Source organism: Thalassophryne amazonica, chromosome 17, assembly GCF_902500255.1.
Source record: "Thalassophryne amazonica chromosome 17, fThaAma1.1, whole genome shotgun sequence".
In the NCBI taxonomy this organism is placed as follows: domain Eukaryota; kingdom Metazoa; phylum Chordata; class Actinopteri; order Batrachoidiformes; family Batrachoididae; genus Thalassophryne; species Thalassophryne amazonica.
In genome coordinates, this window is record NC_047119.1 from 1,943,810 (window position 1) to 1,966,125 (window position 22,316).

General features: G+C 43.9%; 1 protein-coding gene across 1 annotated transcript in view; it reads right to left on the reverse strand.

Annotated features, from left to right (window-relative positions):
* Positions 1 to 22,316, reverse strand: part of rasgrf2a (Ras protein-specific guanine nucleotide-releasing factor 2a) — a 117,609-nt gene that overhangs the window by 18,621 nt on the left and 76,672 nt on the right. Inside the window, exons 14-24 of the mRNA XM_034192770.1 lie at positions 18,207 to 18,455; positions 15,509 to 16,017; positions 14,117 to 14,242; positions 13,955 to 14,044; positions 13,770 to 13,876; positions 13,069 to 13,181; positions 8,173 to 8,233; positions 8,045 to 8,074; positions 7,792 to 7,895; positions 1,692 to 1,776; positions 1,230 to 1,427 (exon numbers count right to left, since the gene is read on the reverse strand). Of these exons, the coding sequence (XP_034048661.1) occupies positions 1,230 to 1,427; positions 1,692 to 1,776; positions 7,792 to 7,895; positions 8,045 to 8,074; positions 8,173 to 8,233; positions 13,069 to 13,181; positions 13,770 to 13,876; positions 13,955 to 14,044; positions 14,117 to 14,242; positions 15,509 to 16,017; positions 18,207 to 18,455 (1,672 nt within the window). The remainder of the gene's footprint in view (positions 1 to 1,229; positions 1,428 to 1,691; positions 1,777 to 7,791; positions 7,896 to 8,044; positions 8,075 to 8,172; positions 8,234 to 13,068; positions 13,182 to 13,769; positions 13,877 to 13,954; positions 14,045 to 14,116; positions 14,243 to 15,508; positions 16,018 to 18,206; positions 18,456 to 22,316) is intronic.

The window sequence follows — 22,316 nt, forward strand, 5'->3', positions numbered from 1 at the left end:
GAGAGAGACAGGAGAGAGACAGAGGAGAGACAGAGAGAAAGAGACAGAGAGAGAAGAGAGAGAGAGGAGAGACAGAGAGAGAGCAGAGAGAGAGAGAGACAGAAGAGAGACAGAGAGGACAGAGAGAGAGACAGAGAGAAAGAGAGAGACAGAGAGAGAGAGAGAGAGAGAAAGAGACAGAGAGAGAGAGACAGAATTTCTTTCTGGCTAACTGCCTTCATCCTCACTGATCAGAGTTGATTCGGGTCCTGATCAGCAAACGCTCACAACCTGTTTTTTTTTTTCCCAACGCAGCTTTTGGACACGTAAGAAGTCAGAACAACGTGTCACTGACACCGGACGCACCGGCTGATGAAGACGGTGAAGGCCGCGGAGGAATCCAAACATCCACCATAGACGCAAAACTGGAGGGGGAGGATATTTTTTAAAAAGTGTAAATCTGTGTTTCTGCGGAAAACGTACGTCTGATGATGTTCAGGGGCTGCGTCTCTCAACTTCAACCGACATCTTCACAGACGATATAAAAATAATAAATCCGGATCATCTCGTCCACATTCTCCACCCAGGTGAAGCCCGCCGTCACTGCGTACACGGGGGGCGTGGCAGCCCCGACACCATTAGACTTATTTCCACAGCGGCAGACGAATGAATAGAAAGAGAGAAACACTTTAAATGTGATAGGTGCAACGACTCCGTACCCGAACAGGACGCGGCGTCCAGTGTGTGCACAGCCGGTCCGCGCATTAAAACTTAATTCCATTAGATGGCAATAGCTCCTCCATGACTGGACAAGATGCACAGACACTATGATCCTTAGAAAATGATCCGATAAAACTTCACTTTAATCCACAATGTAGAGTATCAGGTAAAGTGCACAAACCCAGAACATAACTACTCTATCAGCAACCGTAAACAGAAGCAGCTGATCAATGAAGCAGTCTAATACGACCCCCCCCCCGCCCCATCTTTTTTAAATTCACATGGGATCTGCATTGATCTCATATATGGCCTTATGGCAGCCCCAATTCACCGAAATCCATCCTTTCATCTCATCTATAACTGAATTTGGACTGTATTGATTCTGGGCTGTAAAAATCAATTGACTTTCATATCATAAAAAATAAATGTTGTGATATATTGATTTTTTTCATACACATTAATCGAAGATAGGGCCCAAAAACAGGCTTCATGTGAAACACAAAGAACAAACTCCAGAAGAAAGATCAAACCTGTCTGCAAACTTTGGCCCAGGTTTTCTTCAGTCTGTAGATGGCGCTGCGGTTAAGAGCGGAGATGATCTCCAGGACACCGTTGTAGTTGTTGAGACAGCGACAGATATCGGCCACTGCCAACCATTTTTCTATGGAGCCGGCCCTGGAGCCCACGTCAGTGTGGGATATGATCTGAGAAGCCACCAGGTTACTCATCTGTGGAGAAAGAAGGCAGAACAGACAACACGTGTTTCTAAACCTGAAGCCACTTGGTTTTATGCTGTTTGCTGCATCAGGGGCTACTTCTCTAAATGAAATATTACTTACATTGTGAAACATCTGATGACATGATGTTCACAGTTGGGCCAAATTTCTGACCAAATTCTAACAATAAATTTTGAAATTACACATCATCACCAATAATGGAGGAGGCATGTAAATAGCAATTTTTACGATTGTGAACACCTCTTTTTGTCTTACTTCATTAAAGTGCTGACTGGTCTTCATGATGTATGGAGTCCTCTCTGTCTTGTCAACCTTCATCCAACCCTGACCGAGGAACTCCCTGAAGACAAAAGAAAACATTTAAGAGTACACCATAAGATATACACACACACACACACACACACACACACACACACACACACACACACACACACACACACACACACACACACACACACACACACACACACACACACACACACACGTACGAGGTCTGTCAATTAAGTTTAGGTCCTTTTTATTTTTTCAAAAACATATGGATTTCATTCATATGTTTTTACGTCAGACATGCTTGAACCCTCGTGCGCATGCGTGAGTTTTTCCACGCCTGTCGGTGACGTCATTCGCCTGTGAGCACTCCTTGTGGGAGGAGTCGTCCAGCCCCTCGTCGGAATTATTTGTCTGAGAAGTTGCTGAGAGACTGGCGCTTTGTTTGATCAAAATTTTTTCTAAACCTGTGAGACACATCGAAGTGGACACGGTTCGAAAAATTAAGCTGGTCTATAGTTGGAACACACCCTCCGGTCCCCCATCTTAAACAGAGAGACCACCACCCCGGTCTGCCAATCCAGAGGCACTGTCCCCGATCGCCACGCGATGTTGCAGAGGCATGTCAGCCAAGACAGTCCCAAAACATCCAGAGACTTAAGGTACTCAGGACGGACTTCATCCACCCCAGGAGCCTTGCCACCGAGGAGCTTTCTAACCACCTCGGTGACTTCGGCCTGGGTAATGGATGAGTCCGCCTCTGAGTCCCCAGTCTCTGCTTCCTCTTCGGAAGACGTGACGATGGGATTGAGGAGATCCTCGAAGTATTCCTTCCACCGCCCGACAACATCCCCAGTCTGGGTCAACAGCTCCCCACCCACACCGTAGACAGTGCTGGTGGAGAGCTGCTTCCGCCTCCTGAGGCGTCAGACGGTTTGCCAGAATTTCTTCGAGGCCAACCGATAGTCCTTCTCCATGGCCTCCAAGAACTCCTCCAAGACCTGAGTTTTTGCCACTGCGACCGTACGGGCTGCGGGATGCTTGGCCTGCTGGTACCTGTCAGCTGCCTCCGGGGTCCCACCTGCCAACAAAGACAAGTAGGACTCCTTCTTCAGCTTGACGGCATCCCTTACTTCCGGCGTCCACCACCGGGTTCGGGGATTGCCGCCGCGACAGGCACCAGAGACCTTGCGACCACAGCTACGAGCGGCCGCATCGACAATGGAGGTGGAGAACATGGTCCACTCGGAATCCATGTCTCCAACCTCCCTCAGGATCTGGGAGAAGCTCTCCCGGAGGTGGGAGTTGAAGACCTCGGTGACAGAGGGTTCCGCCGGTCGTTCCCAGCAGACCCTCAAGATACGTTTGGGCCTGCCAGGTCTGACTGGCTTCCTCCCCTCCCAGCGTATCCAACTCACCACCAGGTGGTGATCCGTCGACAGCTCTGCCCCTCTCTTCACTCTAGTGTCAGAGAAACGTGGCCGAAGATCAGATGACACAACTACAAAGTCGATCATTGACCTCCGGCTCAGGGTGTCCTGGTGCCACGTGCACTTATGGACACCCTTGTGCTCGAACATGGTGTTCGTGATGGACAAACTGTGACTAGCACAGAAGTCCAACAACTGAACACCACTCGGGTTCAGATCGGGGAGGCCGTGTTTCCCGATTACCCCCCTCCAGGTCTCACTGTCACCGCCCACGTGGGTGTTGAAATCCCCCAGGAGAACAATGGAGTCCCCAGTCAGAGCGCTATCTAGTACCCCTCCCAGGGACAGCAGGAAGGTCGGGTACTCTGCACTGCCGCTCGGCCCGTAGGCAGAGACAACGGTGAGAGACCTGTCCCTGACCCGAAGGCGTAGGTATGCGACCCTCTTGTTCACTGGAGTGAACTCCATCCAACACATGGCGCAATGCGACCCCAGCTCTCCACCTCTCCCTGTGGGCAACACAAGAAAAATGAAGCGTCCAGCCCCTCTCCAGGAGTTGGGTACCAGAGCCCAAGCTGTGCGTGGAGGTGAGCCCGACTATCTCTAGTTGGTATCTCTCAACCTCCTGCACGAGCTCAGGCTCCTTCCCCCCCAGCGAGGTGACATTCCATCTCCCAACAGCCAGGGGCTGTGAGCATGGACCGGGCCGCCGGGCCACCCACCCTCGACCACCCAATCCTCTCTGCACCTGACTCCCATGGCCTCCTCTGCAGGTGGTGAGCCCACAGGAGGGCGAGCCCACGTCACTCTTTCGGGCTGAGCCTGGCCGGGCCCCATGGGCTAAGGCCCGACCACCAGGCACTCGCGCGCGAGCCCCAACCCCAGGCCTGGCTCCAGGGTGGGGCCCCAGGTCTGCCATACTGGGCGATGTGTCGGTCCTTGATTTTTTACTGGTCATGGAGGTTCTGAACTGCCCTTAGTCTGACCCGTCACCTAGGACCTGTTTGCCTTGGGAGACACTACAAGGGGCACAAAGCCCCAGATAACATAACTCCTAGGATCATCCGGGTACGCAAACTCCCCCACCACGATAAGGTGGCAACTAGAGGGGGAGTGTATATATATATATATATATATATATATATATATATATATATATATATATATATATATATATATACATACGAGGGCTGTCAATAAAGTAAGGGTCCTTTTTATTTTTTTCAAAAACTATATGGATTTCATTCATATGTTTTTACGTCAGACATGCTTGAACCCTCGTGCGCATGCGTGAGTTTTTCCACGCCTGTCGGTGACGTCATTCGCCTGTGAGCACTCCTTGTGGGAGGAGTCGTCCAGCCCCTCGTCGGAATTCCTTTGTCTGAGAAGTTGCTGAGAGACTGGCGCGTTGTTTGATCAAAATTTTTTCTAAACCTGTGAGACACATCGAAGTGGACACGGTTCGAAAAATTAAGCTGGTTTTCAGTGAAAATTTTAACGGCTGATGAGAGATTTTGAGGTGATTCTGTCGCTTTAAGGACTTCCCACGGTGCGAGATGTCGCTCAGCGCTCTCAGGCGCCGTCGTCAGTCTGTTCAAGCTGAAAACCTCCACATTTCAGGCTCTATTGATCCAGGACGTCGTGAGAGAAAAGAGAAGTTTCAGAAGAAGTCGGTTTCAGCATTTTATCCGGATATTCCACTGTTAAAGGAGATTTTTTTTAATGAAAGACGTGCGGACGGATCCGCGCGTCGGGACGCAGCCGACGCGGTGCGGCGGCACAGGAAAAACACCTCCGTGTTGATAACCATTTGTAAAATCCAGGCGGCTTTTGATGGCTTTCAGTGGAGTGAGTATATGAGAAATTGTTTAACAGGCAGGACATGTTCCAACTTGTCCTTAAGGCTTTCAACAGAGGTGTTTTTCCTGTGGCGGAGCGTCGCGTCGGCTGCGTCCCTGTTACTTTATTGACAGCCCTCGTATATATATACATATATATACGAGGGCTGTCAATAAAGTATAGGTCCTTTTTATTTTTTTCAAAAACTATATGGATTTCATTCATATGTTTTTATGTCAGACATGCTTGAACCCTCGTGCGCATGCGTGAGTTTTTCCACGTCTGTCGGTGACGTCATTCGCCTGTGAGCACTCCTTGTGGGAGGAGTCGTCCAGCCCCTCGTCGGAGTTCCTTGTTTCCAGAAATGAATGATTGTTACAGTTGATTTATACAGAAATAAGCTGTTTCAGAGTGTTTTCCACCATCCTGGTTTATTTTGTTTGAGCGAGCAGCCAGCTGATGTCACAGTGCATCTACACTTTGATTGGCTGCCTCTGTGTGCTTCCCAGCATCACTCATACAAAATGGGAGAAGCCCACACATGATCTATGATGTTGCTATGGTCGCTACCATAGACTGTATGGGTTCAAGGCCGCCTGTTTGAATTTTTCCCCTTGAGGGGACTACATATACAACCCCTGGCAATAATTATGGAATCACCGGCCTCGGAGGATGTTCATTCAGTTGTTTAATTTTGTAGAAAAAAAGCAGATCACAGACATGACACAAAACTAAAGTCATTTCAAATGGCAACTTTCTGACTTTAAGAAACACTATAAGAAATCAGGAAAAATAATTGTGGCAGTCAGTAACGGTTACTTTTTTAGACCAAGCAGAGGGAAAAAAATATGGACTCACTCAATTCTGAGGAAAAAATTATGGAATCACCCTGTAAATTTTCATCCCCAAAACTAACACCTGCATCATATCAGATCTGCTTGTTAGTCTGCATCTAAAAAGGAGTGATCACACCTTGGAGAGCTGTTGCACCAAGTGGACTGACATGAATCATGGCTCCAACACGAGAGATGTTGAAACATCAAATTGAAACAAAGGAGAGGATTATCAAGCTCTTAAAAGAGGGTAAATCATCACGCAATGTTGCAAAAGATGTTAAGTTGTTCACAGTCAGCTGTGTCTAAACTCTGGACCAAATACAAACAACATGGGAAGGTTGTTAAAGGCAAACATACTGGTAGACCAAGGAAGACATCAAAGCGTCAAGACAGAAAACTTAAAGCAATATGTCTCAAAAATCGAAAAATGTACAACAAAACAAATGAGGAACGAATGGGAGGAAACTGGAGTCAACGTCTGTGACCAAACTGTAAGAAACCGCCTAAAGGAAATGGGATTTACATACAGAAAAGCTAAACGAAAGCCATCATTAACACCTAAACAGAAAAAAACAAGGTTACAATGGGCTAAGGAAAAGCAATCGTGGACTGTGGATGACTGGATGAAAGTCATATTCAGTGATGAATCTCGAATCTGCATTGGGCAAGGTGATGATGCTGGAACTTTTGTTTGGTGCCGTTCCAATGAGATTTCTAAAGATGACTGCCTGAAGAGAACATGTAAATTTCCACAGTCATTGATGATATGGGGCTGCATGTCAGGTAAAGGCACTGGGGAGATGGCTGTCATTACATCATCAATAAATGCACAAGTTTACGTTGATATTTTGGACACTTTTCTTATCCCATCAATTGAAAGGATGTTTGGGGATGATGAAATCATTTTTCAAGATGATAATGCATCTTGCCATAGAGCAAATACTGTGAAAACATTCCTTGCAAAAAGACACATAGGGTCAATGTCATGGCCTGCAAATAGTCCGGATCTTAATCCAACTGAAAATCTTTGGTGGAAGTTGAAGAAAATGGTCCATGACAAGGCTCCAACCTGCAAAGCTGATCTGGCAACAGCAATCAGAGAAAGTTGGAGCCAGATTGATGAAGAGTACTGTTTGTCACTCATTAAGTCCATGCCTCAGAGCCTGCAAGCTGTTAGAAAAGCCAGAGGTGGTGCAACAAAATACTAGTGATGTGTTGGAGCGTTCTTTTGTTTTTCATGATTCCATAATTTATTCCTCAGAATTGAGTGAGTCCATATTTTTTCCCTCTGCTTGGTCTAAAAAAGTAACCGTTACTGACTGCCACAATTTTTTTTCCTGATTTCTTATAGTGTTTCTTAAAGCCAGAAAGTTGCCATTTGAAATGACTTTAGTTTTGTGTCATGTCTGTGATCTGCTTTTTTTCTACAAAATTTAAACAACTGAATGAACATCCTCCGAGGCCGGTGATTCCATAATTTTTGCCAGGGGTTGTATTAACCTTTCTAGACTACACAAATTTTGATCATACAGGCAATGTCATTTTATGAACCCCCTATTTAACCTCCAAGGGCCTGGCATCCACATATGTGGACATGACATTTTTGGTTGTCTAGACCATAATACTAAGTTTTGTTTCATGAGAACCTCCGGGCCTTAGGAGGTTAAAGGCTAATAATTAAAGTTATAGTGGTGCCAAAGAAAATTGTTTTAATGACTTCAATCTTAAATAAAAAAAACCTAAAGGCCGTGCACTTTTAAATACTGCCCCTGTTGCACTCTGGCACTTAAAGTCAATGACAGGTGACACTGACCGCTCATGTTCTGCCCAAAACACACCTGTGATTAATTATCAGGTTTGTACTGATAGTAAATGGTAATGAGGAGATGGACACGTTAAATGCATTTGGGCTGTTTGTGCTGCAGATGGTGTGATCAGTAAGTGTCGTCCCGGCTGTGGATGGGAGGCTCCTGGTGGACTCACTCGTAGGGAATACTCCTGAACACGATGTGATCCAGCAGGGTGATCTGCTCAGCGAGCTCCATGGCCGACAGCACCTCAAAACATTCCACTTTTGGACTCTCCCCCTAAAAACAGGCACAAATATGTGTACTCTTTATGTATAAATGATTTGCTGACGTTGTGGGAATCAACTGGAGATGTGACGAAATTCACCACAAGACACACGACCACAGCTGTAGGTGTTGGTCTGAATGGAGGAGTAATTCATTCTTACCACAATGAAGTGCAGCAGGGGGCAGCTTTTCTGTTTCATATTCAGGAAATAAAGGATTTAAATATGCAAGAATTCCCCTGTGTGAATGTTTTAGTTTTACAACTAAAATCCATCATAGGTACACTTACCATCTGTAATATATCCTCGATCCTCATTTGGGCGTCATCCTGATCTTCTTGAGAAAGGGCACTGCAGAGCAAAATACACACATTACAAAATTAATCTATCAGTACCAATATTTAAAAGTACTGCGAGTTAGATACACACACACACACACACACACACACATATATACACTCAACAAAAATATAAACAACACTTTTGGTTTTGCTTCCATTTTGTATGAGATGAACTCAAAGATCTAAAACTTTTTCCACATACACAATATCACCATTTCCCTCAAATATTGTTCACAAACCAGTCTAAATCTGTGATAGTGAGCACTTCTCCTTTGCTGAGATAATCCATCCCACCTCACAGGTGTGCCATATCAAGATGCTGATTAGACACCATGATTAGTGCACAGGTGTGCCTTAGACTGCCCACAATAAAAGGCCACTCTGAAAGGTGCAGTTTTGTTTTATTGGGGGGGGGATACCAGTCAGTATCTGGTGTGACCACCATTTGCCTCATGCAGTGCAACACATCTCCTTCGCATAGAGTTGATCAGGTTGTCAATTGTGGCCTGTGGAATGTTGGTCCACTCCTCTTCAATGGCTGTGCGAAGTTGCTGGATATTGGCAGGAACTGGTACACGCTGTCGTGTACCAGTTCCCGGTGAGTATGCCGGCCATGCAAGAACTGGGACATTTTCAGCTTCCAAGAATTGTGTACAGATCCTTGCAACATGGGGCCGTGCATTATCCTGCTGCAACATGAGGTGATGTTCTTGGATGTATGGCACAACAATGGGCCTCAGGATCTCGTCACGGTATCTCTGTGCATTCAAAATGCCATCAATAAAATGCACCTGTGTTCTTCGTCCATAACAGACGCCTGCCCATACCATAACCCCACCGCCACCATGGGCCACTCGATCCACAACATTGACATCAGAAAACCGCTCACCCACATGACGCCACACACGCTGTCTGCCATCTGCCCTGAACAGTGTGAACCGGGATTCATCCGTGAAGAGAACACCTCTCCAACCAAACGCCAGCGAATGTGAGCATTTGCCCACTCAAGTCGGTTACGACGACGAACTGGAGTCAGGTCGAGACCCCGATGAGGATGACAAACATGCAGATGAGCTTCCCTGAGACGGTTTCTGACAGTTTGTGCAGAAATTCTTTGGTTATGCAAACTGATTGTTTCAGCAGCTGTCCGAGTGGCTGGTCTCAGACGATCTTGGAGGTGAACATGCTGGATGTGGAGGTCCTGGGTTGGTGTGGTTACACGTGGTCTGCGGTTGTGAGGCTGGTTGGATGTACTGCCAAATTCTCTGAAACGCCTTTGGAGACGGCTTATGGTAGAGACATGAACATTCAATACACGAGCAACAGCTCTGGTTGACATTCCTGCTGTCAGCATGCCAATTGCACGCTCCCTCAAATCTTGCGACATCTGTGGCATTGTGCTGTGTGATAAAACTGCACCTTTCAGAGTGGCCTTTTATTGTGGGCAGTCTAAGGCACACCTGTGCACTAATCATGGTGTCTAATCAGCATCTTGATATGGCACACCTGTGAGGTGGGATGGATTATCTCAGCAAAGGAGAAGTGCTCACTATCACAGATTTAGACTGGTTTGTGAACAATATTTGAGGGAAATGGTGATATTGTGTATGTGGAAAAAGTTTTAGATCTTTGAGTTCATCTCATACAAAATGGGAGCAAAACCAAAAGTGTTGCGTTTATATTTTTGTTGAGTGTATATATATATATATATATATAGTGCCTGACTCCGTGGTATAACTCACAAACTCGCAGCTTAAAGCAGATAACCCGTAAGTTGGAAAGGAAATGGCATCTCACTAATTCAGAAGATCTTCACTTAGCCTGGAAAAAGAGTCTGTTGCTCTATAATAAAAGCCCTCCGTAAAGCTAGGACATCTTACTACTCATCAATAATTGAAGAAAATAAGAACAACCCCAGGTTTCTTTTCAGCACTGTAGCCAGGCTGACAAAGAGTCAGAGCTCTACTGAGCCGAGTATTCCTTTAACTTTAACTAGTAATGACTTCATGTCTTTCTTTGCTAATAAAATTTTAACTATTAGAGAAAAAATTACTCATAACCATCCCAAAGACATATCGTTATCTTTGGCTGCTTTCAGTGATGCCGGTATTTGGTTAGACTCTTTCTCTCCGATTGTTCTGTCTGAGTTATTTTCATTAGTTACTTCCTCCAAACCATCAACATGTCTATTAGACCCCATTCCTACCAGGCTGCTCAAGGAAGCCCTACCATTAATTAATTAATTAATGCTTCGATCTTAAATATGATCAATCTATCTTTATTAGTTGGCTATGTACCACAGGCTTTTAAGGTGGCAGTAATTAAACCATTACTTAAAAAGCCATCACTTGACCCAGCTATGGTAGCTAATTATAGGCCAATCTCCAACCTTCCTTTTCTCTCAAAAATTCTTGAAAGGGTAGTTGTAAAACAGCTAACTGATCATCTGCAGAGGAATGGTCTATTTGAAGAGTTTCAGTCAGGTTTTAGAATTCATCATAGTACAGAAACAGCATTAGTGAAGGTTACAAATGATCTTCTTATGGCCTAAGACAGTGGACTCATCTCTGTGCTTGTTCTGTTAGACCTCAGTGCTGCTTTTGATACTGTTGACCATAAAATTTCATTACAGAGATTAGAGCATGCCATAGGCATTAAAGGCACTGCGCTGTGGTGGTTTGAATCATATTTATCTAATAGATTACAATTTGTTCATGTAAATGGGGAATCTTCTTCACAGACTAAGGTTAATTATGGAGTTCCACAAGGTTCTGTGCTAGGACCAATTTTATTCACTTTATACATGTTTCCCTTAGGCAGTATTATTAGACAGCATAGACATAAAGACATGGATGACCTCTAATTTCCTGCTTTTAAACTCAGATAAAACTGAAGTTATTGTACTTGGCCACACAAATCTTAGAAACATGGTGTCTAACCAGATCCTTACTCTGGATGGCATTACCCTGACCTCTAGTAATACTGTGAGAAATCTTGGAGTCATTTTTGATCAGGATATGTTATTCAATGCGCATATTAAACAAATATGTAGGACTGCTTTTTTACAGTGGCGCAATATCTCTAAAATCAGAAAGGTCTTGTCTCAGAGTGATGCTGAAAAACTAATTCATGCATTTATTTCCTCTAGGCTGGACTATTGTAATTCATTATTATCAGGTTGTCCTAAAAGTTCCCTGAAAAGCCTTCAGTTAATTCAAAATGCTGCAGCTAGAGTACTAACGGGGACTAGGAGAGAGCATATCGCACCCATATTGGCCTCTCTTCATTGGCTTCCTGTTAATTCTAGAATAGAATTTAAAATTCTTCTTCTTACTTATAAGGTTTTGAATAATCAGGTCCCATCTTATCTTAGGGACCTCATAGTACCATATCACTCCAATAGAGCGCTTCGCTCTCAGACTGCAGGTTTACTTGTAGTTCCTAGGGTTTGTAAGAGTAGAATGGGAGGCAGAGCCTTCAGCTTTCAGGCTCCTCTCCTGTAGAACCAGCTCCCAATTCAGATCAGGGAGACAGACACCCTCTCTACTTTTAAGATTAGGCTTAAAACTTTCCTTTTTGCTAAAGCTTATAGTTAGGGCTGGATCGGGTGACCCTGAACCATCCCTTAGTTATGCTGCTATAGACGTAGACTGCTGGGGGGTTCCCATGATGCACTGAGTGTTTCTTTCTCTTTTTGCTCTGTATGCACCACTCTGCATTTAATCATTAGTGATTGATCTCTGCTCCCCTCCACAGCATGTCTTTTTCTTGATTCTCTCCCCTCAGCCCCAACCAGTCCCAGCAGAAGACTGCCCCTCCCTGAGCCTGGTTCTGCTGGAGGTTTCTTCCTGTTAAAAGGGAGTTTTTCCTTCCCACTGTCGCCAAGTGCTTGCTCACAGGGGGTCGTTTTGACCGTTGGGGTTTTTACGTAATTATTGTATGGCTTTGCCTTACAATATAAAGCGCCTTGGGGCAACTGTTTGTTGTGATTTGGCGCTATATAAATAAAGCTGAAGTTGACATATATATATATATACACACATGTTCTCCACTCAGATTGCAATAGCCAATCACAGATTAACCTTTCTGTCCATCATTTACCTGTATTTTGGCATGCTTGGCGCCAGAAAGTTATGTTGGATCCAAAGGGATCCAAAAAGGCTAGAACCAAAAGTTCTGTTGGTCGGTTCCCACTGACCAATAGCGTTAGAGCTTACTGCCAACAGCTAGCCAATCAGAGCGCGGCATATGAAGGTCAGGAACTAGCTAACAGATGCTGGTTGAAAAAAATGGCAACAAACATGTCAACAACAGCAGAAAATCATCTGCCAGCGAGGTTTGCTGAGTTCACAGAGAAAGAACTGGTGGAAATATTGAACTCCAAGGATGCCAAAAACACTAAGAAGGTAGACAAGCACACTACTGATGTTTTAGAAGCATTCATCTGCTGTTCACAACAAAATAAATTGATCTAATTTACTTGACTCTTTGTTGTTTGCTTAATTTGGTTGGGGGGTGGAGAACATAACAATTGATGGATGGCAAGTCGTCCAACATAGAGAAATATTGGATGAAGAAAAGTTATATTGGACGAGGCGTCTTGGAATGAGCTGCAGGTCTAAAATGCTGGAACGGATGTACTGTTTCAGTATAATTAACAAATGAAATGGACCACAGATAGCATGAACTATAATGGGTTCATACTGACTGCAATGAAAAAAAAGTGAAAGTAAATGCAGGAAACACTTTTTTTTATTATTATTATTTTCCTGATTTGGAGTTGTATGGATTTTAGATCTTAACATTACACGGATGGGCACATGTTCCTTTTTTTGCAGTGTTCACCTTAATATGTTTGTGGTTGCTTTCCTCTCCTGTGGAAGCAGGTCTGGATCATGGAGGACCTCTTCTAGGAGCGTCAACACCCCCATCTTCAGCTCAGCGTTCAAATCAAAGTCCTGAAGGACAAAACACACAGTCAATATAAATAAGCAAAGTTTCCAGATTCATAATAGGAAATAGATATTTTATAATAAGTTTTTTGTTTGATATATTTTTACATAATTCTCAAACCTCCACACAAACTGCAACAAAGGTCGCCCTCTAGAGGACAGTTCTTAAAGCCCACCGTGGACTGTTGCGTACTAACAGGTGGTTTATCGGTTCCATGTAGCCTGACGGTGAGAATGTTTGTTTCTGTCATTTCTTAAATGCCTGGTGATCATCATAAACTACAAGAATAAGACTAAATGTTGGTTTTTCAAGCCTAAAAACCCAGTTATAAAAATAGGGCCTTATATCATCTTAAATGAAAATGACCTTCCCTTTTTTGTCCCTGAGGATGCTGCTGACTTTTCTCTGTGCTGCTTAGGTGGAAAAACAAAGCACACAGCCACCAGAGGAAAAGCACATAACAGGAGGTTCAGACAAAACACATGTACAGGTCTAAAAGGCTGAGACGTCCCGCTGCCGTCTGGATGAGACGTCCACTGGTGGCTAATGGTTACAGTCCTGTGAAGCAGGTTCAGGTGGTCTTGAGGACTGACCTGTGAGTGTTTAGACACCCAGTGTCGTAACACGTTCAGCACTCGGTTCGTAGCGGCTCTGCGGATGATGAACTCCTTGTCGCAAGCTTTCTCCAGATTATGAAAACCTACAACAAAACGTGCAACATCACTCCATGAAACAGCTGGACAGTTTCATACGTGTCTTTGCAGCCCGGCGTGCTCACCCTGGCATCTGCTGTGCCCAGCAGCAGCAGTGGCAATAGCAAACGCTGAAGCTGGCGACACAGTACAGTGAGCGCCCTCCCCAGATGTGACTATGAGAACATAGGGACAAAAACCAGTGAGAGGATGAACAATGGCAGCAGAAAATAGCTCACACTGTGTACCTCCTGCTTGTCTGCAGCACAGATGTCTCGGCGTTGTGGGTGAACGACAGGGGGACAGGTCGCCTGACTCGCTGCTGGCTGGCGTTTCAGGAATAAACTTGTCCAGAGACACTGACTCCAGAACAGCTGTTAGAGAGAAAAAAACAAACAAAAAAACAATAACACCTTAGACATGGTTCTCAAGACCAGGCACCTAAGTGGCTCTACTCTACTCTTTTCTACTCTCCTATTTTACTCCTCCTTTTTAGATATTTAGATATACCTTTATATACTGGCATAGTTCCACCTTAGAACTGGAATATAATATATAAGATATACCTTACTGAATTTTCATGAACCTGATCATAATGACGTCACAGCATGGCATTCTGTACACGCCAGTCATTCTAAAATCAGATAATAAGTTAGTCTGATAGATGCCCTGAGGCCTGTCTGCACCTGATTCCATATCACGAAGCAGATGAGACTCTATGACTCATCCTGAACAGACAAAGCTGGTACCATTTCTTTTGATTCTTAAACCTAAACATATCAAGTTCATAGGATCTTGTATTGGACCTCGAAAGAAACTAATTCCAAATTTAAATGTCACACTTGACAGCAACGCCAGACTTTTTTTTTTTTTTTAAACCTGAGCAGCCATCATGCTGTGGGGATGTTTTTCAGCAGCAGGAACTGGGAGACTAGTCAGGATTGAGGGAAAGATGAATGCAGCAATGTACAGAGACATCCTGGATGAAAACCTGCTCCAGAGCGCGCTTGACCTCAGACTGGGGCGACGGTTCATCTTTTAGAAGGACAATGACCCTAAACACACAGCCAAGATATCAAAGGAGTGACTTCAGGACAACTCTGTGAATGTCCTTGAGTGGCCCAGACAGAGCCCAGACCTGAATCTGACTGAACATCTCTGGAGAGATCTGAAAATGTCTGTGCACCGACGCTCCCCATCCAACCTGATGGAGCTTGAGAGGTGCTGCAAAGAGGAATGAACCAAACTGCCCAAATATAGGTGCACCAAGCTTGTGACATCATATTCAAGAAGACTTGAGGCTGGAATTAAAAAAACAACTTTTTTATCATTATGGGGTGTTGTGAGTAGAATTTTGAGGGGAAAAATTTATTTACACAGTTTTGGAATGAGGCTGTAACATAAAATGTGGATCCAGTGAAGTGCTGTGAATACTTTCTGGCTGTACTGTAGGGCTGTATTTCCTCACTTAATTTGGATTGGAAATATAACAGATTCAAGTGTAACATTAGTAACGTATAAATAAATCAGTTCCCTCACAGCAACACTTGGGATTACTCTGAAAGGTTTGAAGGAGATGCTACTATGAATGTGCAACATTCAGTGTCACTGAGTTATCTGCAGTTAAACAGCAGTTTTACCCCTGCGGATGCTGCGCCTCAGTTTTCCACAGAAGGCATCCATGCGAGGCAGCTCTCCGCTGGCATCCTCTGCTGTTGCTGGGCTAAGTTCTGGCGAACTGGGACCACGGCGGAGGTCTAAAGGGAATTTGTGGTAGGTGAGGGGTGGAGAGGACATGCCAGGTGGCTGTGGAAAGCTGGGCGAGTGAGTCGTGATGTGTGGAGGGGAGGGCAGGCCAGAGGGGGCCCTAGTTGTGCTGGGAGGAGGAGAAGAGATGCAAGGACTCTGACTGGATGTGGGCGAGTTAACTGTGGAGAATGAACAGGGGGTGGGAGACAGGTCCAACGCTCCTACTTTAGCACTGACTGAGGAACTGAGGGACAGTTTGCGGCAGTGGACAGGGGAAGATGTGTGAGAGGACATGGAGAGGGGAGGGGGAGAGGAAAATTTGCGACACAATCTGGGAGATTTGGTGCTCAAAGGATCAGTTCCCCAGGCACCCTGGTTGGTGGCAAAGATTTCCAGAGACCTGTGAGATATGAGAAGAGTGAATTAGCTGATGAGAAGTGTCCACTGAGTCAGTTATGGAATAAACGGTGGGTGGAGGAGGTGACAATGTGAATAAGAAAAATGAGAGATCAACAGGACATGGAAGGTGGTTTACTTGGACGGTCCCAGTGTGAGCTGTGTTATCTTCAGACTGTAGTCAGGACAAAGGGACGTGACAGACAAACGATCACATGAATGTTGCTCGACCCTAAGAGGGGATAGATTGAGGAAGAGTAAGAACAAAGGTGAAGAACAGGAGGTGACACTGTGATGGAACAAAGGCGCGATGCTGGACTGACCTCAGATCCCTCTCTGTACTGACTGGCAGAGTCAGACTCTCGAGTCCCATGTAGTTATGGAGCCCCTCAGGTGTCCATGTTCTGCCTCATATTTTAATTGCTCTTTGTGGAAAACGGTGACTTGGATGCTTTTGTTGGCAAGGAAAAGCTTACCAACCTTGACTTCTTGATATGACATGATCTTTGCAGTATCAATGGATACCCTGTTTGTACCACTTGAGACCAGGTTTGAGACTGTCCTGGATTTAGACTAAAATCCAGGCTTATAATGACTTCCTCTACTCAGCCATGTGTGTGTCTGTATGTGATGAACACTCCCATTCAGTAGATGGCAGTGTTCATGGCACTGTGAATACCAACTGCCGCACATTCGCTATAAGTGCTGAATCGCTTAAACAGAATTTTTCAGTTTTCAAATTGCCTTTTTTAACAAATGAAAAAAGACATATTTACAAATACAGATTTATTTGTAAAAACCAACACATGTTACAGTAACTTGTTTTTTTTAACACACACACACACACACACACACACACACACACACACACACACACACACACACACACACACACACACACACACACACACACACACACACACACACACACACACACAATATATAAGCAGACCAACCAATGATGACAGGAAGCTCATTTACCCATAATGCCTTTTGGCTTGTGTGTCTGTAAATGCTCAAACCTTCAAAATTAGTGCATTATTTTAAAACTAAAACAACGGCAGAGGTGACGTTAATTTTGGTAACTTGTCCGGAATTTAAAATTTTAACAATAAGTCAAAACTGTCTTGCTGTGCATGTCTCCTCTGACACGCCTGCAAGACTGCATGCCTGTGAAAATAAATGATCTTTTTTTTTTCTTTTCCTTTGTCTGGTAGCCAGGTCTCCTCTGCTGGCAGAGGATTGAGCTCTACCTCTCATAGCTGTCTGTCTGCTACAAAACACGTAACAGACAGGAGATCAAATGTATGATTTCAGGCTTTACAAATGTTTTTAACTGTTAAGCTTTATTCACTGTGCCTGCAAAAAGATATTAGCAGTCTAAAACTTATCAGCTAACAAAAAAGTTACCTTTGCAAATTAGCAGATTAGCAGAACTGTGCCCACCACTGACCAACACCCAGTCAATGCAACCACTGAAAAAGTGTAGGAACCAGAACACATCCCAGGAGAATTCCAGTTTTCACTGAGAAAAATTCAGAGATTCTCCCTGTGCTCCATACAGCACTCACAGTACCTACATGTCGCCTGGTTATGATGCTCAACAATGTGTGGAGGCCATGAATTCTCTAGATATCCCAGAGCAGATGTCTGCATAGGTGGTTGCCATCCAGGACGCAAGGAGTTTGGATGGTGTTGTGGATGCAGTGACAAGGGCCCAGTGGCTAAGACGTTGGTCTTGAGACCAGAAGATCCTCAGCCTAACTGGAAAATCACTAAGGGCCCTTGGGCAAGGTCCTTAATTCCCTAGCTGCTCCTGCTGTGTAGTGGGCACCTTATATGGCATTAGCCTTACATCAGAGTGAATGTGATGCATTACTGTAAAGTGCTTTGAGCGTCTGATGCAGATGGGAAAGCGCTATATAAATGCAGTCCATTTAAGAGTGGCCCCAGATGTTCCTAGACTTGACTGTTACTCACCTTTATCTTCATTTTAAAAAGGCCCTATACAAATGGTCATGTTGATTGAGAGGAAAATCAGAACAAGTGGAGAGAGTGACATCTCACACACACACACACACACACACACACACACACACACACACACACACACACACACACACACACACACACACACACACACACACACACACACACACACACACACACACACACACACACACACGAGTATACCTGACAGGTATGGACATGAACGGCTTCTTGTAGATGTCTGTCAGCTTGTCTATGACCACGGCGGCAGTGGTGAAGATCCTGTAGGTGTGGAGGAAGGTGTTGAGGAAATCTATGGACAGGAAGCGCAGGTCTGTCAGTCGCTCCAGGAGGCGCGCCACGCTGGCGTATCTGATCTGAGGGACCTTGCAGGAGTTCAGTGTCTTGCTGAAGCAAATGTCAACATCGTCTTTATGCAGTCGGGTATCAGACCTAGAGAGAAGAAAAAATATATAATCCCTGTCACATTTTACAACCTTCATCTAAAAGTTCAAACGTCCCACCTGATGCATAACTGCAGTGATCATTGGCATGACTTCCAAAGAGCTTACTAACGTGAGCTTAATGGATGGCTATTTACAACCCCAATAACAATGAAGTTGGGACGTTGTGTAAAATGTAAATAAAAACAGAATACAATGATTTTCAAATCCTCTTCAACCTACATTCAATTGAATACACCACAAAGACAAGATATTTAATGTTGAAACTGATAAACTTTATTGTTTTTGTGCAAATATTTTCTCATTTTGAAATGGATGCCTGCAACATATTTCAAAAAAGCTGGGACAGTGGTATGTTTCCCACTGTGTTACATCACCTTTCCTTCTAACAACACTCAATAAGCGTTTGGGAACTGAGGACACTAATTGTTGAAGCTTTGTAGGTGGAATTCTTTCCCATTCTTGCTTGATGTATGACTTCAGTTGTTCAACAGTCCAGGGTCTCCGTTGTCGTATTTTGCACTTCATAATGTGCCACACATTTTCATGGGTGACAGGTCTGGACTGCAGGCAGGCCAGTCTAGTACCTGCACTCTTTATACTACGAAGCCACGCTGTTGTAACACGTGCAGAATGTGTCTTGGCATTGTCTTGCTGAAATAAGCAGGGACGTCCCTGAAAAAGACGTTGCTTGGATGGCAGCATGTGTTGCTCCGAAACCTGGATGTACCTTTCAGCATTGATGGTGCCATCACAGATGTGTAAGTTGTCCATGCCATGGGCACTAACATACCCCCATACCATCACAGATGCTGGCTTTTGAACTTTGCACTGGTAACAATCTGGATGGTCTTTTTCCTCTTTTGTCCAGAGGACACGACGTCCATGATTTCGAAAAAAACAATTTGAAATGTGGACTCATCAGACCACAGCACACTTTTCCACTTTGCGTCTGTCCATTTCAATTAGGGTTAGGGTTAGGGTTAGCCTAACCCTAACCCTAACCCTAACCCTAACACTGGATTTCATTTTTGATTGTGTCATTAGATCCACATGATGCAAACTCACACAAACCCAATACAAGCTGCCTTAAACGACAGCTGAATATGTGCCACTGGCCAGTTTGTCGTGTGTAATTTGTTGCTGTTGTGTCAGTGCTCCAGTCATTAACAACATCTGGACTATATCCACACCAGTTATCACATAGTCCTTGAGTTGAGCTTGTAGGATGTTTTAATGGCTGTAGAACATCAGCCCTCTAGATGTTGGCAGTGGGATTGGAGCGGTGACAGTCAGGGTAGGTACATCACAGAGGTCAACAGGTGGCCTCAACCCTGCGTCCCAAAAAAGCCCTTCTCTGTTTCTTACCCTCTAGTCTTCATCTTGCAGCCCAGATGTTTTCTTTCTTTTAAATTCAAAGCCAGTTGTTGCTTATATCTGCTGCATTTCACAAGAACTTAATTGTTTCTTGGAGGTAATGACCTCTCACTTCCATGGTCTTCAGAAGATGATTCTTTTATGTAGCACCAAAACATATTGCATTGTCATATGGCCACAAGATGGTGGTGTCTACATGAAAAGACAAGGTGGTCCTGTATATTGAATGAGGTATTGTGATTAGCATTAATGCACCATTAAGTTGGATGTTAGCAGCCATAAAACAAGAAAAAGAAGAAGCTCTGAATGAGAAAATGTTGTCTTTGCGAATAAGTGAGTTTAATAATCATGCTTACTAACTTAAAGACCATGCTTTGGAATAAAAACTGGCATCATACCCATCATAGTACTCACTACGGCACTTGTTTGGACTGTGTGAGACAACAAGAACAGCACCGGCTGGTCCGCTAGGCCAAGCTATGGTATGCTCTCCAAGAGTTTTCAAACATTTAATTGCATTGCCTGTTTACCCCACTTGTGATTTTCTATTCAGTTGTGACAAGAAGCACTTTACTTAACTTTTGTGCCTCGTACAATAAAATAATATTAACTCAAGTTTTAGTTGCTAACACAGTGTTTGTGCTGCAAATAAATGAAAGGCACCAGGAGGCTGAGGCTGTGCGCTTTACACACATGACATAAAGCAAATATACACATCTGTTATGATGTTCCTGACTACGTATGACTTCGTCATATGACTTCTGTGTGACTTAATTATGAATTCATTCATACCAATCAATCGCTAATTTTTGGTGACCATTATATGCTTTTGATCATCCATCTGGGCTTCTTTGTTGTTGAGATTTACAAAAAGGTATTTTTTTCAGACCACGTTTTTCTTGACCTTGACCAAACTGCTCCAAAATCTAATCACCTCTCAATAGCTATCCAAATAATATTCCCATCAGGTTGGAAGAAAATCCATCCAGCCCTTTTTGAGTCATTTAGTTCACACACACCAGTGAAAACAATACCTTGATCTTTGGCCATGCATAGTACTGTGCTGCATTTTCACACTTTAATTACCTTTCCCGTGCCATATGTTCAGTGGCCAACAAAAGCAGTTTACTTGAGTTTGATGCCTTGCACAATAACATTAATTAGCTCATTAGCTTCTGCTGGCTACTGCTGCATTGGTGTTATAAATGAATAATGTGCAGAGTTTTTAAACATTTAATTACATTGCATGTTGGTGATCTGTTTAGTGGCCAAACGAAGCAGTCTGAGTTTTGTACCTAGTTCAGTAACATTTATTAGCTTGTTAGCTTCTGATCACTGATGCAGTGCTTGTGTTAAAAACACACAATACACCAATTAAATTCATTTTCCATCTTGTTCCATGAAGCAGTAGTACCACTTTTCAAAAATAAATGCAATTTACAGACCAGTACTTCTTATATATGTTTTTTCCTCTTCATGACAAATTTTTGGACAGATGCAGCCAATACTCTTGTGCAACTTGCAGTCTGGAAAATACAGTACTTTGACTTATTCTTCTTGTAGGCTTCCTTATCTCCAGCTGTCCATTGGTACTGTCAATTCTACAGTTTATACCAACTGAGCCGTTACGACCCACAGCACCATGTCTTTCCTAGAAAAACAAGCTCTTTCCCCAAATCCACTGGTCTCAAGCACCCTGCAGGACGCTGCCATACTTTGATGTTATTTGGTGGTCTGGAGTTTGGACTGCTGGTACAAATGGAGTGAACAGTGCGATATCTCCCCTGATGTTTTTGGGATCGTCTCTGTATCAAGATTAATACTAGTTGGTCATTATTGGGCGCTACGGTTCCACCCCCTCAAAATATTGAGAAAAGGAAATATAGTATGACTTTGTCAGTATAAATTTAAATGTGTTCCAACATTTCATTCCGGTTAGTGATGATAAAGCTCACTTCCTGGTAGGGTCGCTGGTCATATGAATAGTTTTACTTTGAACATCAAACCTCCCTCAGTGATGCAGCTCTGTGTGTCCCGGGCCAGTTCGCATCGATTTTCATGTTTTTTTGATGGATTAACTTTTACTGGACGTCTGTGTACTTTTGTGACTGTCACATATCATTCAGTGCAAAGATCTCTTTGGAATATTCACATGCCCTTTGAAGCTTTGAATTGAAACATTTCACTGCCTGAATTCAAAACAAGAGGATGACTGTGGACGAACTAAGCTACAGTGATATATAAAGAAACATAATCACATAATTAGAAGCAGAGACCACAACCGAAGCACTCTGGAGTATTCAAAACTTGAATCGAAGCTGCTCTCACAGGCTGAATTCAGAACAAGAAGCCAGCAGTTGGCGGCATGCAGGCAAAAAAAAAAAACTTCATCAAAATTCAACAGCTTCATCAAACTGAGTTGCTGCTTGTTCTGTTAGACCTCAGTGCTGCTTTTGATACTGTTGACCATAAA